Source organism: Pochonia chlamydosporia, chromosome 3, assembly GCF_001653235.2.
Source record: "Pochonia chlamydosporia 170 chromosome 3, whole genome shotgun sequence".
Taxonomy (NCBI): Eukaryota; Fungi; Ascomycota; class Sordariomycetes; order Hypocreales; family Clavicipitaceae; genus Pochonia; species Pochonia chlamydosporia.
In genome coordinates this window covers 4,798,099-4,810,973 of record NC_035792.1, presented here as the reverse complement: position 1 = coordinate 4,810,973, position 12,875 = coordinate 4,798,099, and the positions used below count along the sequence as shown (strand labels likewise).

The 12,875-nt window shown below is 49.9% G+C and overlaps 5 protein-coding genes across 5 annotated transcripts; 2 read left to right on the top strand and 3 right to left on the bottom strand.

Moving 5' to 3' along the window:
• Window positions 1-138: 138 nt before the first annotated feature.
• VFPPC_13798 (vacuolar ATP synthase) lies at window positions 139-2,977 on the bottom strand (the record flags this gene model as incomplete). Its single annotated transcript, XM_018291570.1, has 5 exons — window positions 139-311; window positions 368-547; window positions 609-2,621; window positions 2,685-2,763; window positions 2,849-2,977. 5 exons carry the CDS (start codon window positions 2,975-2,977, stop codon window positions 139-141), a joined length of 2,574 nt encoding a protein of 857 aa, XP_018146001.1.
• An 812-nt stretch (window positions 2,978-3,789) lies between these two features.
• Window positions 3,790-5,550, bottom strand: VFPPC_05263 (leucine Rich Repeat domain-containing protein; the record flags this gene model as incomplete). Its single annotated transcript, XM_018284489.1, has 1 exon — window positions 3,790-5,550. One exon carries the CDS (start codon window positions 5,548-5,550, stop codon window positions 3,790-3,792), a length of 1,761 nt encoding a protein of 586 aa, XP_018146000.1.
• A 1,775-nt stretch (window positions 5,551-7,325) lies between these two features.
• On the top strand, window positions 7,326-7,673 carry VFPPC_17634 (hypothetical protein; the record flags this gene model as incomplete). Its single annotated transcript, XM_022429326.1, has 1 exon — window positions 7,326-7,673. The coding sequence occupies one exon, from the start codon at window positions 7,326-7,328 to the stop codon at window positions 7,671-7,673; it is 348 nt and encodes a 115-aa protein (XP_022285636.1).
• An 812-nt stretch (window positions 7,674-8,485) lies between these two features.
• Window positions 8,486-8,836, top strand: VFPPC_17635 (hypothetical protein; the record flags this gene model as incomplete). Its single annotated transcript, XM_022429327.1, has 1 exon — window positions 8,486-8,836. One exon carries the CDS (start codon window positions 8,486-8,488, stop codon window positions 8,834-8,836), a length of 351 nt encoding a protein of 116 aa, XP_022285635.1.
• A 1,156-nt stretch (window positions 8,837-9,992) lies between these two features.
• On the bottom strand, window positions 9,993-12,143 carry VFPPC_05262 (ankyrin repeats (3 copies) domain-containing protein; the record flags this gene model as incomplete). Its single annotated transcript, XM_018284488.1, has 3 exons — window positions 9,993-11,685; window positions 11,743-11,975; window positions 12,030-12,143. The coding sequence occupies 3 exons, from the start codon at window positions 12,141-12,143 to the stop codon at window positions 9,993-9,995; spliced, it is 2,040 nt and encodes a 679-aa protein (XP_018145999.1).
• Between the last annotated feature and the right edge of the window lie 732 nt (window positions 12,144-12,875).

Sequence of the window (12,875 nt, the reverse complement as noted above, 5' to 3'; positions counted from 1 at the left end):
ATTTGGTGTCAAATATCACATGGTATTTAGTCCGAGACCAAAATATTCTAGGGTGTATTCCTTATCATACAAAGCTACCTAGGTCTACAAAATAAACTGCAAAGCAAACAAAAAGAAATCACATAGAGTATGCCATCTTTAGCCGAGGAACTCTTTCAGTTCTTCGGCCTCTTCCAACAATGTAGTGAATGAAAACGGAGCAAATGGCCATCCTGCAAACTCTGCAAACTTGGAGAAGGACTCAACCCACGCCAGCCGGAGAGAGTGCAACATGGCACTGGTGCCTTCCATACACACCAGAATGGCAATAGCTAATCAAACTAGTTAGACACAATACTCGTGACAGTGCAACATTGGGAGAACTCACTAAGGAAGAACCAGAGGTAGAAACCAACAACAATCATGATCACGCCGACAACACCGCTGGCCTTGAGAGTAGGACCAAGCGTCATGTCCCACAGCACGATACTGAGCTGTTGGTGAGCGAGCGACAAGGCCCACAGACGGAGGTATGAGGCGGTGTGAGAAACGCAATTCAAGCAGAATTCTATCACTTGTTAGTTGACACACCTCAGGAAGTAGGATGGTAAAGAAAAACATGGACGTACCAATGGTGTGAATTACTTGGTGAATCATGACTTCACCAAACTCAAACTCTTCATGCTCTTCGTCAATGTTCTGCGAGATCATAGCAACGCCCTCGCCGTCGTCGTCAAAGCTATTGCCGTGGCCGTTAACCAGACCCTCGTTCTCATCGTCGCCATCCAAAGCACTGACACGGGACGTCTCGCCAATACCGCGATAGCCCTTGGCGCGCGCCCGATTGTGCTCCCAACGGAGATAGAAGGGCTTGAGGAAGAGAAGAATAGGAACTTGAGCAAATGCCAGGAGGAGGAGAATAATCTGCACAGTGGCCTGTCCCTTGTACAGAGGGATATTGTCCAATTTTCCGGGCTGGAGGAACATGTAGATGAGCATGTTCAAGAGGCCAGGTGCCTGTGCTCCTGGCCAGAACACGGCCCATTTGTAAATGATGCAAATGACGAGATAGCCAAAAATCGACTGAAAGAAGATCATTCCGGGAACGAAATTGCCCCAGATGTCGATTGGCTTCTTGAAATGTCTCGCATTGATGTAGGCAAAGCAAAGGGAGTATGTCATATGAGCCCAGCCGAGAATAATGCTCATCTTCATCTTGTAGCTGTTGCTGAAGAGGAGGGTATTCTCTGTGCCGTGCCAGGCCCAATCAAGACCAAAGGGGTACCGGTAACCGTTGTTGTTCAGCTCAGCCTTGATGGTCTGACCTGGCCGCCAACCATCCGGCTTCGTGTATTCCCAGGCACTGGGGAAGAGTGTCATTGACTTTGAGAAGACGTCGTTGTAGATCAAGCCGGTAAAGATGGAGAATACAGCCATGACCAATGCGATATATCGTCCGTAAAAGATCATTGCAAAGAGCTCAAAGGTCACCTTTTTCAGCGGCTTCTCCCAGTAGATCATGGCGAGAGCTGCCGACAGCATAATCATGGCGTGGCCGAAATCACCAAACATGACGGCAAAGAGGAAGGGAAAGGTGACGAAAACAGGCATGGCCGGGTTAACCTCCTGGTATGTAGCAGTACCGTACGCGTTCACGATGGTCTGGAACCCCTCGGTGAACTTGTTCGTCTTGAGATATGTCGGAGGCGTCTTGTTTGTTCGAATCTCATTGATGATGGAAGGAACCGAGAGACCAGCTCGGTTGGTGACATCCTGCAGAGTCGATCGAATCAAAGGCATGTCGTTGGTGGGACACCAAGCCTCAGCAATCAGGGTTCGTCGAGCACGGTCGTACGAAAATAGATTTAGAGTGCTGTACACTGCCTTTTCCTTTGCGATAAGAACCATCCACGCCGACAGAGACTGGGAGATCTGGTTCAGCTCAGCTTCCAGAGTAGCCTGTGTGTTGCGGAGGACGTTTTGGACATCTTGCAGTCTGTTGTTGACTTCGTGGATCTGGTCACGACGAAGGTCGCTGTTCTCGTCGACGCTATAGACCTCTGCACCCATAGATTCAGAGATTTTTCGAATCTTGGCCAGAATCTCCTTGCCGTGCGCGAAAATGACGAAGACGTTCTTGTTGATAGCCTCATTGTTGGAGGGGTCGGTGAGCGGCTCAGGGATCTCAGACTGGTTCATGTACAAGTTACCGCGAAGGGTTCGCCAGAGAATACGCTCAAAGGCGGCAACACGCTCCCTTGTAATGACGCCAGCTACAAAGCCAATGTTCATGCCGGAGAAGGATCGCTCGACTTCGGGGGCACTGTGATGCTGCTCAACGTCCTGCAAAAGTGGGGCGTCATCATTGTCCGTGGAGGCACGAATCTCCTCGACATTGCCGTGAGCGCGATCGAAAAAGCTTCCAGCTTCTCGCAGAACCCATCGCCATTCAGTAAGGTCGCCCTCTCGCTTCTTCAGAGTCTCGTAGCTGTCGTTCAAGGCGGAGACTCGTTGCTCAAGCTTGTGGCTCCGCTCTGCAAGCTCATCAATTTCGGATGTCGATGGAGAGGCGAGTCTCTCGGTGTCCAAATCAAGCTTGCGAAGAGAAATTCCAGCCTTCTCCATTTGAGCATGGAAGTAGCCTGTGTCTGGTTAGAAAGCCCGCGTCGGATCAAAAGCGATTTGGTCGGGGGTTGATGACGTACGCAGCTGTCGTTCCACATTGTCAAGTCGTCGAATCTCCTGGGTAAAGGTTCGCTGGAAAGCGCTCACGTCTTCATTTAGCTATACAAAGAGATGAGTCGTTAGCAACTTTCATGGCTTTTGCAGATGAGAAGCTGAAGGTTGATGGCTTGGGGGACCGTCTTACATCTCGGAACTGACACAATCCAAGCTCACCAAGGGCAGTGACGACCTCCCGACCGATTTCGTTGGAGACGTACAGCTGCACCATGCTCATATCCGCCGAGCGGAACGGTGTGTCTTGTTTGGGAGCCATGGTGACGAGCTCAAGCGCCAAAAACCCGTTGACAGGTTGAGTTGAAGCTGGAGGTCGACAAAGGTGCAGCCTGGGCGTGTTCGTTATGTTCAAGCAGCTGGCCTGAGACTCAGGGCGGCGGGCCAGCCATTGTTCCGATTGGGTCACGTGTTAATTGGGGGAGCATACCACGACGTCACTTGTGGCTGCCATCCCAGGCAATCACAGGTCATAAGGACGCCAAGAATACATATGAAGAGACTCGAAGTCGAAAATTTTGTATGTTTGGGTACACAATGAATCAACCCGGCTGCAAACGAGGCCACACGTTATTCATGTTGGCGCAAGACGCAGCGGAGTGAAGCGTTTTCTTGTCAAAGTTACATTTCAACCGAGTAGGCACCAAGCGATCATCACTGTGCAATCTTGTTCGCCTCCGATTGAATTCAAGTTATGCAAATTTAAACTTTACTATGGTATCAACAATACAAAAACTACCCTTGTGCATGTTACTAGACAATTTTGAAGCAAACCCATCTGAAGGGTGAAAAAGCAATCTTCATATGCAATCCAGGCATGAACCTTTTGCCCTTTTTGTTCTCTTTTTTGCTCGCTAAAATAGCAGAAACAAATTGGTATCGAGTCCCAGTATGCGTTGTATCCGTCGTTGGGTATGCCGTCTTCATGCCTTCCAAAAAAAAAAAAAAAATATCCGAAAACTCCAAAGATAAAAAAATGCTGAGGTGAGATGCGACATGAGTTATGATGCTGATGATGATGAGAGTTGAAAAAGTAAAAGAAAAAAGAGGTTCGCGCCGCTGCGAAGTAATTTGCTACACCCGGCGTCCAAACATGAAGGAGCCATACATTCCACCAACTTCTGCCACCGCAACGGGAATCTTTCTCATGCCCCAACTTTCAGCGCCCATCTTCCACTGGCGTCCACCGTTGTCTCTGGTAGAGCCATCGGGGTTCATGCGCACAAGCCAATAGCGGCTGCCAAACTCCTTTGCCACCCAACCAACTCGTTGGAGATTCTTGTTGACCTTGGCGGCGCGTTCATAGGCTCGCTCTGCTATTTCGATAACGTGAAGGGGAGCAGAGGCAGGGGCGAGCAAAGTGCTCGCACTACCGATGATGGTCTCAATGTCACAAATATCGAGGAAACGTAGATTGTGCTGGAGCCATTCCTGACCGTGGCAAAAGAGCTTGTGGATATCGCTCATTTCCAATCCGCGTCCGACAGCGAGCTCTTCGAGGGACTGGGCGAGGCGGGTTAGTTCGGGGATGTGAGACGCGTGCATTCTGCTACCACGAAGGCTCAGGGACTTGAGTGTTTTGGGCAAATTCGGCAGAAGTCCGTCGATATCATCCTTTCCCAGCAGCAGGTGATTCGTAGGATCGGTAGCCAGGCTCAAGAAGACGAGGGAATCTTTAGTGGATTCATGGGCAGTAACGAATTTGACCACGACTTCAGCAGACAACTCTTTGCACTTGGCAAGGTTCAGGTGAGTGAGTTGCGCTGTTTTGGGTATCAGGCAAAGGGCCTCGTCGGTAATGTGTGTCTCAGCGACATCTAGATGGGTGAGCTTGCCCAATCGAGGCAAAATAGTTGTAAAAACGGTTGATGAGAGACCGAGACACTTGTGAAACGAGAGCCTGGTAATGGCCAGCTGCTCTGGCCAGGTGTCTTGAAGAATAGTGTTGAAGGAATTCTTGAAGACTGTCGATGAGCAACCGCAAAAGTCCAGCGCTCGCAGCTTAGGCAAGTCAAAGAACAATTTTCGCAGAACAGGAGGGCCTAGATCAATGTCGACATACTCCTGGGCTAAAAACTCTTGCAGGTATGGAGTTATCTCGAGACACTGAGCAAGAGTGTCGGTAGTAAGATTCTGTGTCTTGGCTCGCTCGCTAGCCGTGGAAAAGAGCATCGAAGGGTTGAAATGGCTGAAGTCCAAGCGGCGAACAATTGTGCCAAGAGCAGGATATTGGGTAATAGTATTGAGAAACTTGCGAAAGATTCGAGAGTGAGGAATAGTGACGTGGCGGTAAAGAGTTGTGAGCGTGGTGGCGTGAATGGTCCGCGAGGCCAAAAGGAGTGCCATCAAATCGGTGTTGCGTGTGGTCAGCCCATTGGGAGGAATTTCGACGACCAGCAAGTCGATAATGGGGCCCAGAACTTCACTAGGGAGCCTCTCGATAGGAGCATTGCCGATGGGATATGAACCGGTAAGCTGCTTCTTGATGGGAGCGGGGGATGTTGGCGGCGACTCCCAGCTCAGGCTCAACTTGCGCAAATCCTCAAAGCTGCGGCTCTGCTTCTTGCCCTTGATGGGGATTTCTCTCCATCCTTTGAAGCTATCTGGTGGATACCAGAAGCCATGGAGTTTGCTGTGCGGCTGCGTCAACGGCGCCTGGAAGGAGGGTTGAGGAATCTCAGAGGTGGGAGACTCGTCGAACACATCCTCGGGGGCGTCAATGTAGGACGAAACTTTGGATCTAGTAAAGGTCTGAGCAAGACCATCGTCGTTTTCACGAACAGAGGAAAAAGAGGATCGCGAGGCGGTGTCTGATGGGGAGAGAGCCCGAGCCATGCTAGATTTGAATGTATCGAAGTCAAGCACACGGCGGTGCCCGGCTCCGTTGGGTACGGCCATATAATAAGATGGGCGTGGTCTGGAGGGGTTAGGCTGTTACAGCAGAGAAAAGGACCCTCTGCAGGATGATTTGCTCAAGTTTGTTGTCGCACAAAGAAAAGAAACGGATTCTATACGATGACGAGTGCGACTGTTTGCGGTGCGAGTCAGAGGCGAGAAAAGGCGTGTCGAGTCTTGTCTGCGCTTTGTGTCGGTTGACCTGTGCTTTACGTCATGCCAGACGCGAGACGGCGAAGAACCAGATGAGGTCGGAAAGCGATTTGGTCTGTTAGGTGCGATAACCAGGAGGAAAGATAGGACGACGGCGGAGGAGGATGGCTCGAAAATAATATATAATGGTCGAAATAACAAAGTTGGTGGCCCTGAGGTGGGTTTGAGCCAAAGTTGAATTTCCATTATACATAAAGCATGAGTGACCTTGTTGTTAGCCCGCTCTTGGCCCGGCCCCATCGTTGGCTCATCTGTCACACGCCCACCGCCGCCGTCGCCAACTTAGAACAGCAAGCTCGGGGCCGGCACACATTGAAGGCTGCAAGGTCTCGCCTCGCCTCATCATCCATGCAGGCTAGAACCTAGAATCGGGGTGCTGGCGGCGCAGGGCTGCTCCGGGGGAACTTGGGAAACTTGGGATTCTCAGGGAGGGCACGTTGCGCCACCTGGGGGCTCAGTGGAGCCATGGGCCCTGACCGAGCATTGAAGACCTTTGCTGGCGTTCCGTTAGCCTCGAAAACGAAGGGATTGGGTAATGAAAATAGACACCTGGGACGGTTGGAGCGCCAGAGGGGCGGTAGGAGGGTCATGTGAGCTCTGGAAGGGAGAGCGACACGACGAAAATGGCCCTCCGCTCGCAGGCAAAAGTCCTGTTCCCGGACGAAGCTCCATGCCATCCATGTCAGTCTGTGTCATGTCAATCTTGGGTGTCTCACAGGATCCCTGCCACTCAACGACCAGCTTGCTGACCACTTTTGCCATTGACGTTGCATCTCCTTCGGTGCAGGCTTTGCTGTCGTGGGCTCGTCGGATGGGATGTTGAGGATTTTCACACCAGCCAGACCAGACCGTCGTGGCTATTAGCTCCGGGGTTAGTCGGCTTCCATCGTTCCTTCCGCCTTCCTTTTCGACAGCTTGCTCTTTCGGCAACCATCTGAACCATGCCAGTCTGCTCCTTCCCTGCCCACACGCACCGAATGCCTGGTCGCAAACACAGCTACCTAGGTACTTGGGCACATTTTACTTTACAGAACATCATGACAGACAAAGACGACGACTGATCAACACACAAAATCTGGAATCACGAACATCTCTGCAGTCTCCGCAATCCGGGCCAAAGATGAGCAAATGTCACACACCATTCATACACACCATTTCGTGCTGTGCACCATGCTTCATCCTCCTGCCCGCCAGCCTAGCCTCTGTCGTTGGCGGCTTCGACGTTTACATGTCGTAATGAAAACTGCCCTTGGCCATGGGTCAAGACCAACTCCTCACTTCGTTCAACAGGGACCTCGCAAGCCCGGTCGCCTCGTTGTCCCTTGTCCGCTTTCTTCCAACTGTTGAAGGCCCTATGTCGCACTGGTGCCATTGCGCTACCAATTATAGGCGGAGTTCATTCATTGTCTGAGACCATTATGCTGCAAACAACGCTCTGGCTGTGTCGCCAAATGGCTCTGGCTCGCCAATGCATCGTGCAGCTTCATCTGGCCTCGTGACTGATGGTGTGCCCTGAGGCCCAGGCAGCCGGTACATACAGCGTGGATTACGAAACAATCAACAAAAGAGAGAGACATTCTCCTGTCAAGCTCCATCGCCGCCCTGTTATTACGAGCTGGTGCCACGCTGGTAGCAGTGACGAGCGATGGGACTGCAAAACGGTACGGGCTTCACCCGAAGGATCAATTGGCCGTGATGTTTTGTCATCGAAGAAAGCGGCTCTTCCGCAGATGTTCTTACACACTGAGGATTTGACTCAAGGAAGTACAGTCTGGCTATCCGCAAGTTCCGTGCCTCTGTTCCTTGGGCAATCCAGCGCTAAACACAACGGCGATGCCGTGCAACCGTGACCATGTTTGGTGCCAACGATACGAATGCTTGCTGGCGAACCCGCTGATGGCGAAGCAAGAGACTAGAAGCGACGTCACTCGCCTCTAATTGGATGATGTCACACCACATTTGGTTCCTTCTTACCATGATAGGTTCTTGCTCAGGGCCGCGAGCCTCATCTGTCAACACTTGGCTGCTGTTGGACGACTGGTGTTTCCAAGACGTTGCTTGTGTTGGCCTTCTTTGTTCATGGATCGAAGCCACCAGATGACAGCAAACAAATCCGCCTGTAAAGAAATGCGTGGCCCGCCAAAACACTCCGCCGGCTTGTCCCTCCTACAGGCCAGCAACACGCTGATCACTAAAAATCCTAGCCATAGGTGGAAAGGAAATTTTTGCTATGGGCGTTAGCGGCCGCGGGCGTCTCCGACGCAAGATTCAAAGCCCGAGGCCAGCCGCAGTGCCTTGCTAGTGGCTTGTGGGGTAAAGCACGTCCAAAAGGATGAAGAATCGAGTTCCGTATTTTGACAAACACAATCTGGTGAGGAGCAGGATCTATACACAGCTTCAGTAGGGGTGCAAAGGCGACCTTCCTTACAAAGTGACCAGGCCAGTTGAAAACCGAGGCATCAATCAACTACTCCGAAACGACGAGATCCGCAGGCTTCGACGTGCCGCTGGCATCTCCGTATTTTGTCTCGTGATTGCTCATGGCCACGTACTGACTACGGGGCATATGAGCCGCAAATGAGATGTGGGCTGATACATCGTTGGGCATGTGCTTGTTCGACCGTGGTTGAATGTCGGAATAAACTTCAAACAGCCTCGTACCATGTTAGGCTGCAAGGTTTATGGCAAATCTTATTTATCAAGACCTGGAATTAATGTCAACCTTACGGAGTACAGAGAAGAGGGTGTTCGCAGCGGATATCCAATATCATACCATTCTATTGGTGAGCTCTCGCTTCGTTTCAGACAATCAGGTCGTTCTACGAATACTACGAGACTGGATGACTGGTCTTTGGGAGCCCTTACGTCAAGAAATTCTGACACACATGCACCTCAATGCCCTTCTCAACAAACAATTCTCTTTCACTGTTTTGCCGGGAAGCCATACAGGGTTGCAGCGGTGTATCAGCTGACCATGACACTGTTTTCAGATGTCGTCTGTGCCCAACAGTAAGGTTCCCTGTGGCGTGCGAATTAATAATAAATAAGGGCGCCTGGTGTAAGAAATTTGTATCCCTATTGCAGAGTCCACGCGTAGAAGGGGTGTAACCGCAACAAGCCACGCACCTTGCACGATGTTATGCTACCCCAGAATATGGCCAAGATGTGGCGGTCCACAGATACTCCAGATGAATAGTCGACCTTTGAGTCCTCGCTTTGACAACTGGTCACTTATTGTCCGTACATGCGCCAAGGAAGTCGGATCACCGTCACACCCCTAATGCGAAGGCACAATCAAATAATTCCACGTGATCATCTTGACAGCAAATCTCGTGGTAATCTTACGCCTCATGAAAGTTCACAGTATGGTTTACCCCAACAAACTTTAGAAGGTCAGGGACAAGCTGATAGTCGTACCCGCAGCGGGGGACCATACTTGAGTTCTCGGCAGTTTGACGCCAATAAAGTATGAGACAGACCAGAGTCGTTTTGCAAGAGACATGCCCATGCGGTCGGGAGCTGTTAACTTGCACAGTCCTAACAAATTGCCGTACTTTGTAGTGTAAGTATGGTAGCGAAGTCGATGTTTTTGTTACTTTTTACCAGGGGAGAAGGTACAGTACCTACTATAGGCCTTATAAGAAATCTTAGTTTATTGCAGTGTAAGTGGATGCAAAACAAAACACACAAATATTGTAGCCAAACTCCTCTACAAGCCGCACTGGTTAAGTTTCTGAGAATTGCCACGCAGAGTGGTCTCTATACATTTTCCCTACGGCACAGTAATACTATAGTCGTTACTTGAAAGTTAGAATTGTTGCTGCTTCTTGGATCGGCCATCCCTATTTAGCCCAACTTAGCCATCAGATTATGCAATTGTCAACATGTGAAGGTATAAGACTCGGTTGCTTTAGGTAATTAACTAACTACAGGGTGGGAGAATTCCCCTTGTATATATGTTACAACCCAACAAAGGCTACGGAAGAACCCCGGCCCGGCCGGCCAATGAGGCCGCGATCATTTAGGAATAACTATCTGATCATTGACAATGATCAGAAATCCCCTTCTGATCACCCCAGATATATAATTCCCTTCCCGGCACCCAATTCTAGATAGCTAGTCAGTCTTCAATATCATCAAAGTAACCCAATTGCCCAGCCTGACTTGCCCTATAAGCCTACATCATAAACCCAATCCGTTACAATATCTACATGGTGCGGATCATGCTGCTGAGTAATCCACACGTACCCCCTCGACCAGCATTCTGACAGCAATAGACTCGCAATTTCCTGGTGTTTGTAATGAGCCGCAAGCTCGTAAGCAGTCTTTCCGACATGTTCTGGTGACAACTGCCGTGTGCTAGGTACATCTTCCACCTTTGCAAAGAGAGAGCAGTCAGCACGTGCAGCGATTGCAGACACTATTTCCAAGTTGCCCTGTATAACGGCCATGTGAAGAGCTGTTATACCAGGTGTTCTGAGAACTTTGGGAACCAGGCCGGCGTTCACTTTCGGATGGCTCAAAATGAGACGCACCATCTCAATGTTTTGCTCTTCCACGGCGGCTAATAGAGCGGTTTCTCCATCGCCGTTCTCCGTGTTCACATTGTCCCCAATATGGTCAAAAACGAGCCGAATAAGGCTCCAACTCCTAAAGAATGTGGCAAGCCTCCATAGCTCAGATGCCCGTTCTAACCTTGGCTTTTTCAAGCCGAGCAGCCGCGTCGAGATTGCTAAAGCAATAGACTCGTGACGGTTCCATAGCGCTTTTTCAACAGGGCAGTCCCCTCCGTAACAGAAAATACTCATGCGCGCGTCGTCAGGCACTTGGGTGAGTAAAAAGTCAACGACTGACCCGTATCCGCGGGCAGATGCATAAAAGATGGGTTGTCTATCAGCAATATCTTGTGCATCCGCGTGAGCCCCAGCCTCGACTAGCATATCACACGTTCGTTTGCACCCGACTGCTGCGGCATAATGCAGCGGAGTATGATGAAAATTGTTCGTCAGCGTAACATCTGCGCCATTGTCTAGTAGATACTTTACCATATGATGATTCCTATTTTCAATGGCTATCAGGAGTGCTGTACGACCAAAGAAATCTTGCTGGTTCGGGGGGATGCCCTTTGGAACATTCGTAGATAGAAACATTCCATGTGTCATACCCGCTCTTGCTCCAGCCAGATTGTGTAGCACCGTCGAGCCAGTGCAGTCTGTGGCAGGATATTCCGGAAGAAGATCTCGCGGCATACTTAGAAGCCCTCTTTTTGCAACGTCAAGCCAAACGCCCTGTCGAAACAACATAGGACTCTTCAGGACACATTTGGGAATGTCCACGCCCAAGTTATGTGGCAATTGCGCAATTCTGAGGTACAAGCTTGCGAAGATACTATGGTGCTTCCTAGTGTATGTCTCCATAGGTATTTTGCCTGCAATGCTTTGAAGAGCTGTGTATGCACCAGCAAAATCTTCAACCGTGCAGAGACCTTCCACCATTTCTGTGCAGGCAGTGAAGGTATCAAAAATTGGTCTGCTTGGGGAGTGCAGTTGTCTCTGGGCGTACTTCAAATCAGAAACTGCAGCACTTCCGGCCTGTTTCAAGCCATCGTCGATCAAGAGCAATAGTAGAACTTTCAGATTTAACATTTTTGCGTCGACTTTGTCAAAACTTTCCTCATTGTCGTCCTCAGCGTCGTCTTCGTCTTCGTCGTCCTCGTCGTCTGTAGCATTCTCTTCCATCGCTTCCGAGAGAATACTTATGTCCCCGTTGCCATCGCCAAATAACTGCGCGAATTGTCCCTTTACTTCTTGATAGACCGCACGTCTTCGTTCGAGTAGTTGTACGACAGCAACAGCATCATGTCTAGGCATGCATTAGCAAGCGAGAAATTGGTTCCAGGCTCTCCTTGGGGAATCTTACAATTGACTTAAAGTCCACTTTTGCGGCACGCCGGGTTTCCAACCGCGAGGAAAGCTGAAGCTGAAGCTAATGCTAGGGATGTAGTCAAAGGGGCCATCTTGTAATAAAGGAACAGCCTGCCGAGCAGCGTCGGCTGAGAGAACCTTCTTTATCCGCGTGTTTGGCGAGCATTCATGTCCCAAAAGCTGGCAACGATGGCATTTGGTTTGTTCATTTCGAGGTTGCGGCTCGCACTGTAGTTTGTTAGTCACAGCGAGGTTGTGAGAAGGTTCGACAAGTATGCATACTTTCTTCTTGTCTTTGCGACAGCGCTCACACTTCTCCATATTCAGCTTCTTTCTTTTACGCTGCGGTTGCCCATCTTGTTGTGTGTCAATATATGGTACGACAGGGTCGTTCATGTCAATGGACCAGACGAGAGCATCAAAGTCAAACACCTGCAGCCCTTCGGTCAACGAATCCCTGGCAATAAGTGAGGAGGGATCTGGCAGCAAACGTAGGCAAATTTGAGACGCAATAATGGCCGGCAATGTAGTAAGATATTGTGCTTATGGAGAGAGAAGGAATTGGGATGGGGAGGAATTGATACAGTTGCGAATGATGTAAGGGTCAACTGGTATTTAACTACCTAGGTACCTACCCAGGTAGATGTTTTCGAGGCTTCATTTTGTCGGGGTATGGTCGCTTCAGGTCGCATCGCACTTTGATCGCTCTCGTGTGCGATTATATTTGATTGGTCGTTTCTCGGGGCTGGACATGGCCAACGAAGGAAGCTGCATATGAAGGCTAGGTTTGACTTGCGCGCCATTCGACACGGTATTCAAACTCTCCCAGGACAGGAACATCGTTGGGGGTATTACATACAATTCGCTTTAGTATCCCCGTGCAAAATTCCTGCTCTAAAACACGTTGGTTTGTCTCGACACCGGAGACGTCTTGCACTTGCGATATATTGGGGCTTATGCTGCATCTTGCATTCACCGTACACGTAGCTTTTATACAAGTAAAAGCCACATCATATCACTAAATACCGTCAAAACTAGTTACTTAAGTTAGTAGCTTCCATCCAGCTTAGATCCAGTTCCGCTGTGGCTACTACCGTTCTTTCATTTTGTATGGGGAAGAAGTACTGT